The 15,347-nt window shown below is 36.4% G+C and overlaps 1 protein-coding gene across 13 annotated transcripts in view; it reads left to right on the top strand.

Moving 5' to 3' along the window:
* The window catches only part of PDE4D (phosphodiesterase 4D), a 1,533,637-nt gene that overhangs the window by 1,063,797 nt on the left and 454,493 nt on the right, over nucleotides 1-15,347 (top strand). Inside the window, exon 1 of one of the 13 annotated variants that reach the window (XM_031666725.1) lies at nucleotides 11,844-13,204. The exons of the other annotated variants lie outside the window; for them this stretch is intronic. Within the exon in view, the coding sequence (XP_031522585.1) occupies nucleotides 13,080-13,204 (125 nt within the window). The 5' untranslated portion in view covers nucleotides 11,844-13,079. Of the gene's footprint in view, nucleotides 1-11,843; nucleotides 13,205-15,347 lie in introns of those variants that run through there. 13 annotated transcript variants of the gene reach the window in all.

The raw sequence follows: 15,347 nt of genomic DNA, 5'->3' as shown, positions 1-15,347 counted from the left end.
TGGCTATCATGATCTTCTGAGCATTCATGGAGCTCACTAAAATTATAGTTCCCTCTGAAAAGCATGTCATTATAGGAAAGCACTGGGGAGTGGGCGTAGGTACTTTCCTGTTTGATCTCAATAGTTTAATGCTTACTAACTCACTGAGAAGAGACTGCCACCTTAGTGTTACCCTCTTGTGCCACCCAAAGCAAGTCATATATTTCTCTTGTTTTCTCTATTTAAAAAACAATTCCATATGAAATTCTGTGATCTTTTTTCTCCTCATTACCTATTTTCTATCATCGTTGTATCCAAAAGGTCAAAAGAGAGAAAAGGACACTTCTCGGTTGACTCTGGTTATCTCTTAGACTGTATGACAGCAAAAATATGAGCAAGGGTTAAATTCCAAATGCATATACTCTGCTAATACACATTTGTGATTAGCACACACTTCATTGAATAATTTAAAATGTGGTTGTACCATCTGTTCTTTTGGGGATTAACGTTGTTCGCGATAGCAAAATAATCACATGTTAAATAAATTCTAGATACTGCACTGTATTATTAATAATAGCAATGATATTGTTAGTTCAGATGACCTGGCCTTTTCTGTCTCCATATAATCACACTATCGATTTTCCAGTATTGGAAAGGATAACAACGGAGTGCATGCTTTTATTTCTAAATGGAACATGCTGTTCAGGAATTCTGTCATTTCTTTTATGGAAATAAAAAGTAAAGTGCAAACATATGCCATCTTTGAAGGTAACATTATGTAAGCCTTTGAGTATAACATTTGCTGTCTTTACTTCTTTGTGTCTATTCATAAGAAAAATGATCAGATTATCATATTCATATTCTAGAAACTACGCAATCAATTTTTTTCAGGCATTCTGTCATCTGCCTGGAATGATATTAGCAAAAGAGTCGTTGTGTAAACTGAATTAATTTACTTCATGCAGGCATTGATTTTACATTCCCTGAACTCTTATAACATTTTATGTTTGAGCCACACAGTATGTACGATCTCACATTGACTCAAGTTTATTGTGTTTAAGTCGTTTCTTCTAAAAAGTATTGTAAGTTTGGGCTTTTCCTCTGTGAACTTCTATGGCAATTGGGTGTGGACAAATGGGTCCTTGAAGATATTTTGAAAATTTCCCCCGCAATAACCCACTGCTTAATGACTCTCTACTGCCAGGTAACCTTCCTAGGTTGCTGCATCTATTCCCTCTGCTTTTCTTTAAAACATGTTGTTAAGTCACTGCTGTCTTCTCATCTCCAGGCAAAAAAGTACCACCTTATTTAAATATTCAAATATTTAACTTATGTTAACTTATTTAAATATTTAAATATTCAGTCACACTATGTGCTCCTGTGAATTTTCTCTGGGTGTCACTCTTCACACTGAGTATGAACTCTCATTTAATCTCTTTCAAGGGAAAATGAGCTCAAAGACCCTGATGCTGCCATTTGACCTCCTCGCATGTGTATGAAGCTGTTAACTTGCTGATTTGTCCCTAGCTTATCTGTTATGTACACTTGATGTTGTCAAACCACATTTTCATTCCCCAGTCTGTGTTCACTATTTGATGTTACCCACAAGTTACACTGCCTTGGTCTCAACTAAATTGATTTTTCATGTTACAAAGTCAATTTAATATCGGAATGATCTTCCAAGATACTGCCTATCATTTCTTTTACTTCTCTCTTACAAAGCCATATCTCTCATTAATAAAAATGGTCCCAAAGCCCATTGTTATCATTTGTATTTCCCACTTGACATAAAATTAGCCATAATCTCACTATCACTTGCCTGGTAACTCAGGAATATGCTGTATAAATAGTGTATTTTTTATTTTGGTAAAATATTTGGAAAAGTATCTTGTGGTAGCTATAACGGATGTATGAATTGGATAAAAATGCTATCAAGTGTGTTTCTTCCTAGTTGAACAACATAGATAAAGAATACTGAGTAAAGACTAAATATTTACCTGGATGGAAGACCATTCATCCAATCAAACAAATATACAGAAACATAAAGAGATACTAAATACACTGGAATGCAAAGTCAGGGTCAATAGTTATTTAAACTTGCTAATAAAAATGACTACAATTTCAAGTTCACAGCTAATTAGAATTGAATGGTAGAGGCCCAAGGGTGATGGCACGTAAATTAAGAATATGTGTCTTTAGCCTTATTCATAGATGTACAGCAGAGAAATGAAGCTGACTGACATTCTCTGCCCTGCAATAGTCAAATCACACCTGGGGTGTGGGATTCATTTCAGATACCACAGGTTAAGAGGAAATCAACAAGGAGCAGTCAGTCCAGAAGTGTGTTGCCAGGATGGTGAAACGTCTGGAAATCACAGCATATTAGGAACTGCCAAAAGAATTGAGACTGATGTGGCCTGGAAAAGGAAGAGAATAAAAACTCCTCTTTAGATAATCTGAGGCTATCATATTAAAAAGATTCAGGGCCAGGGGCAGTGGCTAGTGCTTGTAATCTCAGCACTTTGGGAGGCCAAGGCAGGTGGATTGCTTGAGTCCAGGAGTTCAAGACTAGCATAGGCAACATGGTGAATTGCTGTCTCTACTAAAAATTTAAAAATTAGCTTGTGCAGTGGGCCATGCCTGTAATTCTAGCTACTCAGGAGGCTAAGGTGGGAGGATTGCTGGAGCCCAGGCTGTGGAGGCTGTAATGAGCTGAGATCGCACCACTGCACTTCCACCTGGGTGACAGAGTGAGACTCTGCTTCTAAATAAATAAATAAGGCTTGGGCTTGTTTTTGAATGACTAGGATCAAAGAATAGCACTTTTAGAAAGGTGAAATTTAGTTTGATACAAAGAACTTTTCAATATTTAGATCTGCTCAAAGGTAAGCATACTACACCATGAAGCAGGGCTCCTCATGCCAGAACCAGATACTTGCTTTTCCTTCATGACTGTTCATGCATTAGGGGAAGACTACATTTCCCATGGCTGCTAATGAACCTTTTAACTATGAGGATCTGTTACATGAAAAATTCTCTCTCTCTCTCTTTTTTTTTTTTTTTTTTTGAGATGGAGTTTCGCTGTTGTTGCCCAGGCTGGAGTGCAGTGGCACAATCTTGGCTCACCACAACCTCCGCCTCCCAGGTTCAAGCAATTCTCCTGCCTTAGCCTCCCAAGTAGCTGGCATTACAGGCATGCACCACCACACCCTGCTAACTTTGTATTTTTAGTAGAATTTTTAGTAGAGATGAGGTTTCTCCATGTTAGACAGGATGGTCTTGAACTCCTGACCTCAGGTGATACATCTGCCTTGGCCTCCCAAAGTGCTGGGATTATAGGCGTGAGCCACCAAGCCCAGTGTTACATGAAAAATTCTTAGAATAGCGCTTGATGGCACCAAGTAAATGTTCAATGAATATTAGTTATAATTGTTATCAGTAGCTACTCTTCTATGCATTTGTAACTGATTGTTTTTTGGATGGGAATAAGTAAAGGTGTTTAAAATGTCAGCACTGGTTTCTGTTGCTAAATAATTAAGGTAGTTAGTAAGGTCTTATGCTACTTGTAACTAATTTACTCTTAATTTGTCACCACTTTATGTTTTCCATAATTGCCTTTACATTCTATACTATCTGGATTTGGGATTAATTCATCAAATTTAATATGAAAACTTTAAGTGACTGCTAAATCACGATTGCATATATTACATTAGTGACTAAAGTAGCAATAGTCTATCAAGAAATGAATGAATCATGACAGAAAAAAATGAATCTCTTTCACTAATTAAGAGAGATGTTTCAGTTTAAAAACTTACAGAATCTTAATGATTAAGCTCTAGGTCACATTAGCTTCATTGGATTATTTTCTCAGGTAACAGATTTGCTATATCTTAGGATGGCAGCTAATATCTATTGAAGGTATTCATTCATTCACTCACTTCCTAATTTATTTAACAAGCAGTGTACCAACCATTGCCCATGCCTGCACCTACCTGCTTACCTCTACAGAGTCTCTTCTACCCTTTTATCCCTTTTTGAGTCAGCCATCACAGGAAGACCAGCCTCTCAGTCATCCCATGTCCCCTACACCCCAACCCCAAGGGCTCCATGGCAGCAAAGCAGTCCCTGACCCCATCCCTGAACTCCTTGGGCTCCTTCCCTGCTGTATTTTCCTCCGTATCAGTTATCATTTCTCTTATATATTTTACTTACTCTGTCCATTTACCCATCTTTACTGAAATGTCAGCTCCATAAAGGCAGGAATATTTGCATGTTTTATTTGCCACTGGATTCCCAGAACCTAGAATAGTAACTCGATAAATATTTGTTGAATGAGTGAATAAGGCCTAAGTGTCATGGAAACTGATACCAGAAAGGTGTTATTTCTTCCCCAGGGTTACCTAAGCCGTTTATGGCAGCGCAGGGTTGTGACCCAGAGTCACTTGGCTCTGAAACCAACATCCCCATTCTATTTTTTTTTTTTTTTTTGACAGAGTCTTGCTCTGTCACCCAGGCTGGAGTGCACTGGCATGATCTTCACTCACTACAACCTCTGGCTCCCAGGTTCAAGCAATTCTCCTGCCTCAGCCTCCCAAGTAGCTGGGATTGCAGGTGTGTGACACCATGCCCAGCTAATTTTTGTATTTTTGGTAGAGAAGGGGTTTCACCATGGTGGCCAAACTGGTCTCGAATTCCTGACCTCAAGTAATCTGCCCACCTCGGCTTCCGAAAGTGCTGAGATTACAGGTGTGAGTCACTGCACCCAGCCCCAACATATTCATTCTTGATCTCTCTCTCCATACAAATAACTTTGTAATTGTGCTGAATAAACTCAGAGATCTAGAGATATTTGACAATGACAATGATATTTCACTGCTGAAGGAGACAACTTTTGTATCATTTACATTTAGGAGAACATCCAGGTCAATATTTGCCTGCCTAATTTATCTCCATGTGGATCACTTTTTTTCTTTTCTAGATGTATTCAGTCTGGTTTAGTTTATTATGAGTTTCTATAGTATCTGATTTTTTTTCCTTGGGTCATTGATGCAGACACTAGAAGAGGTGGAGTACACACATAGATTTGGAGAAGTAATAATGAGTAAGCTTCAGTCTTTGCCTCTGAGGTGCATTCAGACAAGTGGCTGAGGCAACCTTGTAAGTGTGCCGTTCCAGAGCCAGAAGATAACCAGATAATTTATAATTCAAACAATAATATTGCAAAAGTAAAAGGAGGCACTATTTAATCATCATTCCAGGACAATAGTTGTGTATTATTCAGACAAACTGAAGAGTAAAGTCCCTTAGTTTAAAACTTCAACAAACGTAAAATATGGTTGCACATCTTTTTAGTAGCAAATATTTACCTTGTATCTACTATGTTCAGAGACATATATTAGACGCTGTAGCAATATGTATAGAACAGTATGCAAGGCACTGTGGTGAATTTAAAGACAAGTCATATATCTTCCTATCTTGTGGTTCAGAATTCACTCTAGGACAGAGAACTTTAAAAATACAATAAAAAGCAGTAAATGATGGTGTAAGCTGAATTAAGCTTGATGTGATGTTAGCCAACCACAAGGTTTCAAATGGAATCACTGATATGATTGGCTGTGTACCCACCCAAATGTCATCTTGAATCAGTTCCCATTGAATTATAGATCATTTCTATAATTCCTATAGTTCCAATTTTATAGTTCAACCAATAATCCCCATGTGTTGTGGGAGGGACCCGGTGGGAGGTAATTGAATCATGGGAGCAGTTTCCCCCATGCTGCTGTCGTGATAGTGAGTTTCTCACAAGATCTGCTGGTTTTATAAGCTTCTAGCATTTCCCCTGCTGACACTCATTCTCTCTCCTGCCACCCTGTGAAGAGGTGCCTTCTGCCATGATTGTAAGTTTCCTGAGGCTTCCCCAGCCTTGCAAAACTGAGTCAATTAAACATCTTTTCTTTATAAATTACCCAGTCTCAGGCATTTATTCATAGCTGAATGAGAACAGACTAATATGCTGATACTGTACCACTTTTATTTCTATCTCATAATATTGTCAATTGAAATCAGTCCTGTCTTGATGCATGAATTGCACATTAAATGAATTGTATGCTTTTCTTTCCCCCCTAGATAGGAGTTATGCCATCTACTTCTTGTGTGTATACATAGTAGATGCTCAACTAATGCTGACTGGCTGGTTGGGGTAGAAGAATGAATTGACAGATTTTAAAAAATCATCTGGCAACCAAATATAGAGCCTTGTTTGCCAAAGACCCCTCCTCTTTGCTGAACCAGCTAGTTGACAGAGTAAGAACTTGCAGCATGATTATTTTTTATCTTACAACTTTATAATGATACATTTGGTTATTTGGAAATAAGTTTAAAGTATTTTAATTCTTTCCACTGGTTCCTACTGTTGGAAATTCTTTTGCAGCTGAACATTGGCAACAGTTTGTATCTTGGCAAGTAGACTGTGCTTTTTAAGGATGAAAGTGTGGGAAGTAGTATAGGACATCTGTCGAAGAAGTCATGTTGTCAAAGCCTGTTGTGTATATTAAACTCATTTGTTTCCATTTCTATACATTCTAAAGCAAAATGCCACTCCATTTTACATTCAAACAGCTTATAAAGAGCTTGGAAATATGAATTGTGTGGGCCTACCTGAAATTTCAATGAATGAGCATCATTTTATTCAGTTGGTTTTGTTGCTGCTTTAGCTCAGCCTAAACTTTGGATATACAATAGGTTTGTTGAGATAAGATTACCAGTAGCTAAGGGCTTTTGTTGGATGGGAGAACTGAAACCAACATAATTTCCGGTACCTTTTAAATGGCACTTGGACTAGGCCTACTTTCCTGTCCTTGTATTTAACAAAACAGAACAAACAAAACTTACTTAGATACCTGATTCACTAACTTCCTCTTCTAAGCTATCTGTCCACATGGTTTTCTGCTTTACTTCAGTAGGTTTAATAAACTTACCTTTATGTGACCAACGGGTTTCTATCAGGTTTTGGAGGCAATGACAGTTAATAGTAAAATAATATTTTGAGAGAAACCACTCTCAAAGAGGCTCCATTAGCTGGAGAAGAAAGCATTTTAAAAAAGATGAGACCTTATGGTTCATTCATCTCAAACTTACCTGCTTAAAACAGTTGATTGATTTGATCAAAAGTTATCCTTGTTATAAAATTAAGTGGGCCTGCTGACTAGCTGATTTATGGGATTTTATGTTCTTTAACTTAGAAAAAGACATACAATGCAGTCTCAACTGTTTTTACAATCTGAGAGATTGGGTCATGCTAATAAAATTTCTGAGAAACTACTTATCCATCAAAATGTTAACATCTTTTACTAGAATAGTATGTTTGTTTCAATTGATGAAGATTTTGGTTTGCATGTAAGTTTTCAACTCATTTAGCTAAAAACCAAGGGACATTTTTCAATATCATTATTTTAATGGATTCATGATATTCACATTGATTGGCTATTCCATATTTTAAGTAGTTGGGCATTAAAGATATTTACATCTTTTTATTATTTTGTAAAACGTTGTGATGACCTTCATGATAGTTAAATCTTCATTTACACTATTACTTCCTTCTGACTGTAGCCATTGTGTGTAAGACTGTGCAAAGTGTAATATATGCAGTGTTTAAGAGTAGATTAACAAGAAAAGTTAATGTATGAACATAAGTAACTGACCCTTAATAGAAGATTGATTAATTAATTAATTTTGAATTTACCAGTACACTCTCAAAACACAGAGCATGCTTAAATAATGGCATTATACTGAGCTTATTCAAGTATTTGGATAACTTTCCTTTACTGAACTGAAACTGATAGCCCAGGCAGGCACATCTCCATCACCCCTAATTAAAATCCACATTCATCCCTTGCTTCCTGAGAAAAAATATTGCTCTCATGTTCCTTTGGGCACTCTTTGCGAAGTGTTTCTGTTTGATTGCATATGATGAATAGCTCCACTACTTCCAATGTATTTCAGTCGCCAAATATTTATAATTATTATTCTGGGGAGAGTAACTGAGAAGGGAGTTCAGGAAAGACTTGGACAGGTCTTTAGAGCATCAGGACCTTACAATTTCAGCTATCTTATTCAATAAGCAAATGTTATTTTAGGTTCTGGGATTACAAAGTCAAAGAAGGCAGAATTCCTGCCCTCAAGAAACTGTAGTGTCATGGGGAAGAGTTGTAACTGCATGAACAGCTATGAAACAGTGTGCTAAAGTCATGTGAGTTGGGAAAATAGATGAGAGGCATCTACATAAAGCTGAGGAATGAAGAATGTTTTTTGGAAGAGATTGCACTTAAAAGGAGTTAGCCAGCCAGAGAAGAAAGAGAAAAAATGTTCTGGGCAGAGTACCTATCATTTGGGAAGCCCCAGTGGGGCAGAAGAAGAGACTGTGCACAGGAAGGACACTACTAAGTGTTATTTGTGGCTGATACAGGAGAGGAAGAGGGAGCAAGACAATAGAGCATCTCTGGGCTGAGTATTGGAATTTAAATTTCAAACTTTGTTACTAAATAATGTGGAACTATTGGATAATTTCAAGCAAAGGACTCACATGTTCATGTCCCTGCATGACTTAGATAAGATTTCCATTTTAAGATAATCTTGGTAGGCAAGTGAAGGATGGATTTGAGGAGGAAAAATTGGAAATATTAACTCTAGGCGAAACATGGGGGGAAAAGATAATTAAGAGACAGATTAAAGAATATGTAGAGAGGTAGAACATATAGCCTGGTCTCTGGAATCAGATGCATTGGTTCCTAACTCTGACTCCACCACTTAACACTCTGTGTGACCTTGGGTATATATCTTATCCCTCAGTGTCTTGTTTTTCTCATCTAAAAAATGAGTATAATAATAGTGCCCAACTCATATTTTATAGGAATTAGTCAACCTGCCAACCACATTGAATGTATCTAATCAGTGTTAGCTATTATCTATTGACTATTAATATTATTGTTACTATCAATAGTATTCATGTCGCTAGGGTTGTGACCTGATTAGCAGTTATTGTTGGTTATTGACTGTATTGTGGTAGTACCAGGGAATATAGGAAGAAACGTGGTGAGGAAGGGGAGTGGAGGAGGGGAGGAACAGAGTTGATTTGAGTTACATTATAAATGCTCAAATGAGATAGCTATGGAACTTCCAAGTGGAATTTTCTCATGTGCAGTTGATGGTAACAGCAGAAAAATGTGAACTCTGAATAAAGAGGTGGGAGTTTTTCAACACATAAAGAAAATTTAAAGCCAATTCATTGGATGCCTTGACCAGTAAGTGTAGAGATCAAAATTAAGAACAACTCCAAGAATTGAGAACAGAAGCAAACCCCAATTTTCATGGGTCTCCAGTCCAGGTATGAGCAGAAAACACAAGGTTTGGGGAGGGAAGAGGAGAGTCTTCCAAGCCATAAGCCAGGGGAAATCAGTCAGTTCTTAATGGTCTGATGTGGTCATTAACAGATGATACCCTCATCCTAAAGATAAGACTCCTTTAGGAACATCCTAAAGAAGTTCCTCCAGCATTTAAAATTGCTAAACATAGGCCAGGGTAGAGTTAAAGGCTGAAAGAACCTTAATTAATATGTATCATTCCAGTTATTAGAAGAAAAGTCCTATGGCTTGAAATTGCTACTTGCTAGCAATTACTTTTAATTGCTGTGCAGGGCATTGTTAAGGTTGCAATGTCTAGCATAGGGATGAAAATTGCTGTTCCAGATACCTTCATGTGAGTTTAATATTCTCAAGAGCTTAGAATCACGGGAACTATAAGTGAGATTTGTGCTAGACTCCATGCCTGTCTTCCACAGAAATCCCAGTATGCAAAAACAAACAAAACATAGATGGGTAATTGTGGCCATTCCTTAGTGAGATCTGAGCCTTATTTGGAGGTAGGCCTGGTTTGGATGGTAGCTCTAATCTTTAGATGAAATTAAACTCTGCAGTGTGTTCTTATTTTCCTAATGATGAAGTCCCCAAATAGCTCTCTCCAGCCCTGGAGAAAGGGAATTGTTGAAAATAGAAGGATTCCATTTTCTTCCCTTAAAGGCCACCTCCTGCTGTTGGCCAGAGTTCTCACAGATTCTGAATTCTTGGCAGGCTGGAGTTTAGCAGTAATCTCCTCTCATCCAAATTTAAGTACAGGTAATCCCCAGGAGCCCCTGCGAGGCTCTTGTTAAATAATTACCTGGGTACAAGCAAAAATGCCCCTGCTAAGAAAAGTATGGAATTTTACCCATCACAGGACACATAGGTCTCTACCATAGAGGTTTATATCTTATTCTTCAATTTCTGATTGTTACCGCTCCTTGGAAATTCTTATGTGACCAAATCTTACTCTCTTCTACTGGGAAGTCTCCTAAATTAGTTGGCATGTGAAAATGCTTCATTGCACTTTTGTTCTTCAGACTCTCAAATGAAAGAGTATGTCCAAAGAGCCTCTTTATGCAAAATCTATAAATTACACACAGTCATACATCACAATTAGTTGGCAGTCATTAGGCATTACATTCATATTGTAAAATTAGTGATATTTCTCCCAAATTATGAAATATCATTCCCATTAAGAAAAATATACTGATTTCACTATATTTACTCTCTTCATAATTATGCAAATTAATAATGATTTACTATTTACTAACTTTGCGTTGGGTGTTCTCTCATTCTGATGAGACTCCAGACTTCTGCCTTTGTACACCTGTGCAAAGCCTTTCTAAGCCATTGCTTTATGTTCCGATATATATTTCAGTTCAGAAACACTGTCCTTACTTTTGCCGGCACCTTAATAATAGTTTCATTTCAGTAAGGAACTGTATGCAATCACTGGATATTTCAGAGAGCTGCCTACCTTATTTTCATACTATAAAGAAATAAACTTGAATAACAACAGATAGTCTTGGCAGGAGTGTGGGGGAGTTGACATCTTCCAACACGACTGTGGGAATATGAACTGCCATAGCCTATTAAAGGGAAAAATGTTCACAATTTGTAAGCTAGCAATCCATTTTCAGAAATACAAGCACCAATCAGTAAAAATATATTAGCAAATGTGTTTATTGTTTATATGAGTCCAAAATTATATGTCCATCAATAAAGGACTCATTGAATAAATAATGGTACATTTATGCCATGGAATCTTATGTAACTATTGAAAAGAACTCACTAGGTCTGTATGCATTCACAAAAATAATTTTTTCATGATTGATTTAAAGAATAATAATATTAATAAAGGATTATACATCGTATGAGCCCACATTATTTAAAAAGGAAGGAGAATCCCTATACATGTGTGAGGGTTTGTGTATTGAGTGTGGTATATTTATATTTGTGTAAATAAAAAGTTTGCTGTCTTTTCCCTCCCATTAATCCTACCAAGGAAGGGAAAAGACAATCTTTTTTATCTACACGCTTGTGTGTCATTTGGCATGTTAAAAAAAATAGTATGTATAATTTTGTAATTGAAACATAAAATATAAGAAAGAAATAAAATTATTGAATAGAAATGGTAAATACTATGCCATAAAAAAGAATGAAAGCATGTCTTTTGCAGGAACATGGATGGAACTGGAGGCTATTATCCTTAGCAAACTAACACAAGAACAGAAAACCAGATACCACATGATCTCACTTACAAGTGGGAGATAAATGATGAGAACTCGTGAACACAAAGGAGGACACAGACCCTGGGGTCTACTTGAGGGTGAAGGGTGGGAGGAGGGAGAGAAGCAGCAAAGATAACTATTGGGTACTGGGTTTAATATCTGGGTGATGAAATAATCTGTACAACAAACCCCCACGGAACAAGTTTACCTGTGTAACAAACCTTCACATGTGTCCCCAAACATAAAATAAAAGGTTAAAAAAAAGGAAAATTATCTACTCTTTCAAACTTAAAATTTCTGGATTTGAACAGTGTCTGCTGTTTAAACCCAAACAGTGTCTGAATTTGGCTACTGAAAAATAAAATGTAGCCCCTTTTCAACGCACTTTATGTTTGCCCAGGTCCCAGGACTCTTAAGTAAACTGGTGTGTCTATTCAAATCCTAGATAAGAAATAATTTTTCAAAACAAAAATTATCTCACAGAATACTCTGAACACCTTCTACTCTCATTACCCTGAACACTTGTGGTTTTGTTGCTGTAACTCTAGCAAATGTCAAAAAGGCTAGAAAAACTGTGAACTAATTAAAGATACAGCATTTCTCTAAGACCCTGCTGCCTTTAGTAGAATTATTTAGTATCCTTTCTGATTTCTCCAACTTACTTTTCACTGTTATGAAAAAACAGCTTACAAAGAAGTAGTAACATTCACTATCAATTTTTCCGTAGATCTTTGTTCAAAGAGCAGGTAGAAGCTGCATTTCTCAAACAGTGTTTTAAACGAGGAAAAAAATTTGTATCATCATCAACGTTTTAGTGAATAAAGACATTTGCTTACCGTTTTTATGTTCCTGAGAGGCTAAGTTCAGTTCAATTGTGAATAGTAATTTATGAATAAGAACCCACAATTTTTTGACCAGAGAATTGGAAAACCGCCCATAACATTTCCATGTGCCCATCTCATTTTCTAAGTATCTGTAACAGTTTAGTGAACAAGATTCCCTCTTTGAAAATATAGCAAATAATTATTTCCTTCCTATCAGATATGCATGCTTTGTTTACAGATAAATAATTCTGATTACCAAACTACTATTACGTTAAGTTGACGTTCTTTTCGACATTAGACAAAAATGGATAAAACCTTGCTGCCTACTCAGAGGTTTGGTCTGAGTGGAAATAGGCTTTTGTGGAGCTACAGAATTTCTGCTTCATCTGCTCAGCCAATAACTGGTCAGAGCATGAGCCTGGTTAGAAATAAGCAACAAGCTTCCTGTATCCATGAACAGAATGAACAAAAAACAAGATAGTACATTTAGCCTCCGAGAAACACGTATTTACTTTTGAAGCAAAGAAGCACCGGGCAACCAGTGAGCGGCATATGTCTGAAATCCATTATCTGACATGTTCTTTCCAGCCTTCCCAGGAATGCTGGTCTGACTACTCAGATTTGCTTTTACTTCTTGCCTTTTGGATATAATGAGTCTGCCAAGCAGCTGTGAGTACCTAACTCTGGGGAAGGTGGCTAGATTCCGAAGCGCTTATGTTCATGGATCACCATACGCAATCAACATGCCAATTGATATTAAGCCACAGAGGAGACGGTAACTGCTTTCCTTTCCTCTAGTTGTTTGTCAGTGAAAATGTGTTTTGTTGCCCTTTGGTAACTGCTTTGGACGTCTGCTGAGCTGGGAGGGTCAGGGTGAGAAGTCAGTTTTTATTCAATACACTGGATAGTTGGGAAAAAAATTAACCAGAGAGGAAAGCTGGAAATATTCTTAGTTTAGCCATTTAGCAAAAGCTGATCTGGTTTCAAGGTTTGTAGATTTTAAGAATTTGAGAGCTTGTCAGTGCTTGTATTGCCATCAGAATCACCCATGATGAGAATTTGAGAGAGTATTTAGCCAAATAATGGATATATTTATTGATGGCTATATGGCTATTTATACCAGATGCCCTGTAACTCATAATCTATATGTGACATTCCTTAATGCATTATAACACATTAATGCAATAAATGCATTATAGTTCTACAAAACCATTTGTTTTCCTGTAGTCACTAGGGAGGGCAGAACAGGGTTATATATTTTTCCTATAAAAAAGTTGTCATTTTAGATCTGTGTTCTACCCCCACCCCACCATTTTTATGTAGTATTGGAATAGTGATGATATAGTTAACTAATATGTCCAAAAGTCACCCCTCAATTTTGATTTTATACAATGTCATTTTATTCAGCAATTAACAATGAACTTCAGAAGCATTTATAAAGGTATTCCATTCTCTCTGTGAAAATTCCATTTCTCCCTAATTTTATGAATCCTCATAATGAAAATCCACAATTCTAAAAGCAATGTATTTTACTTGGAAACTGTCACTACTATCTTACTCTTCTACTTTTCTTTTTCTAATTATATCTACACAAACTCACAAAGCATGCATTTTGCCAGATTTCACCTTATTATAAACATGAAGGGATGTTTAAGTGATTAAAATGTTTCTGAACCTTCAGAAAGGTTTTTGATTTTTGTGAGAGACAATATTTTATTCTTTCCTCCAGAGTATCAAGGCTTTTCTGTCCAGCTCTATCATCATTTGACTTTATGACAGTCTAGCAGCACCAAGCAACTGTTTTAAAATATTCAGAAAAATGTGTCCTAAGACACCCAACATGGCTCAGTTGCTGTCAGTTTCCTCATTCCCTTCTTTAATTCGTGGGAGGATACTACAAACCCATACAAGTTACAAAATCCACATGGATATCTGACGTCCCTGTTCATGTTACCTTAATTTTTCTGCTTAAAGGTAATCAACATTTTGTACAAGTCAGTCAAATTATGTTTTTATGCATATTGTGTATATGCATAGACCCAGAAAATTTCAGACATATACCTATTTAGGTATATGGGCATTTAAATTTGGGCATTACAGTATATTTTACAAGAAAATATATTTGAAAGGCATTTTACAATAATTAGCATTTAATTGTATAGATCTTGGGATTTGTAAAAATACCAGATCAACTTTTCTTTCTGTAGAATACATTGCTTTTCTATGGCTAGTAAATCCATTAAATAAATTTTATATAAAAAGTTGCCTTAAATCATTACTTCTGGAGCTTTCATTCTACGAAAGGATAAATATGACAACAAACTTGTAATGAAAACAATAGAGGGGTGGATGAATGAATGGAAGAACATCCAAATCACAGAGGTTGTCTTTTTATTCTGTTACTCATTTTTTTAAGTTGTACATTTTAAAACCTCAACTTCTTTTGAATCTGTTGAGAAAACAATACACTTGGAATGGTAGGTTATCATCTTAGATTCACTAAAATCTACCTAAAATTTGAATGGTTCATTTTCAGAATGCTTGCTGCGACTAAGATTTATCTAAAGTAGCATATTTATGTTTATTTTCATATCATCTTGGTTGTGGTTTTTGGCAGAAAGAAAAATGTTTTCTAATTACTAAAAAAATCTGAGGAAGGAAGGATGGAAGGGAGGGAGGGAAAGACATCAAAAGAAGAGTAGCTATGAGTTGATATTTCAGCCTACACAAAGAAGCAGAGATTGTGGTGACAAAAAAAAATTGGCTTTTCACTAAAATCCATAGGGAAAATGAAGTAGGAAATCAAATGCGTAAGTGCAAAATATAGCTCAATTTAAAGCTAAGTATATCCTTATAAAATAATGACTTCTTGAAAGAACAGTCTCATTGGAAAATCAGTTAGATTAGACACATGACAA

Source organism: Papio anubis, chromosome 5 (genome assembly GCF_008728515.1).
Source record: "Papio anubis isolate 15944 chromosome 5, Panubis1.0, whole genome shotgun sequence".
NCBI classification, from domain to species: domain Eukaryota; kingdom Metazoa; phylum Chordata; class Mammalia; order Primates; family Cercopithecidae; genus Papio; species Papio anubis.
Note: the sequence above shows the minus strand (reverse complement) of the source record. Positions and strands in the feature narration are given on the sequence as shown.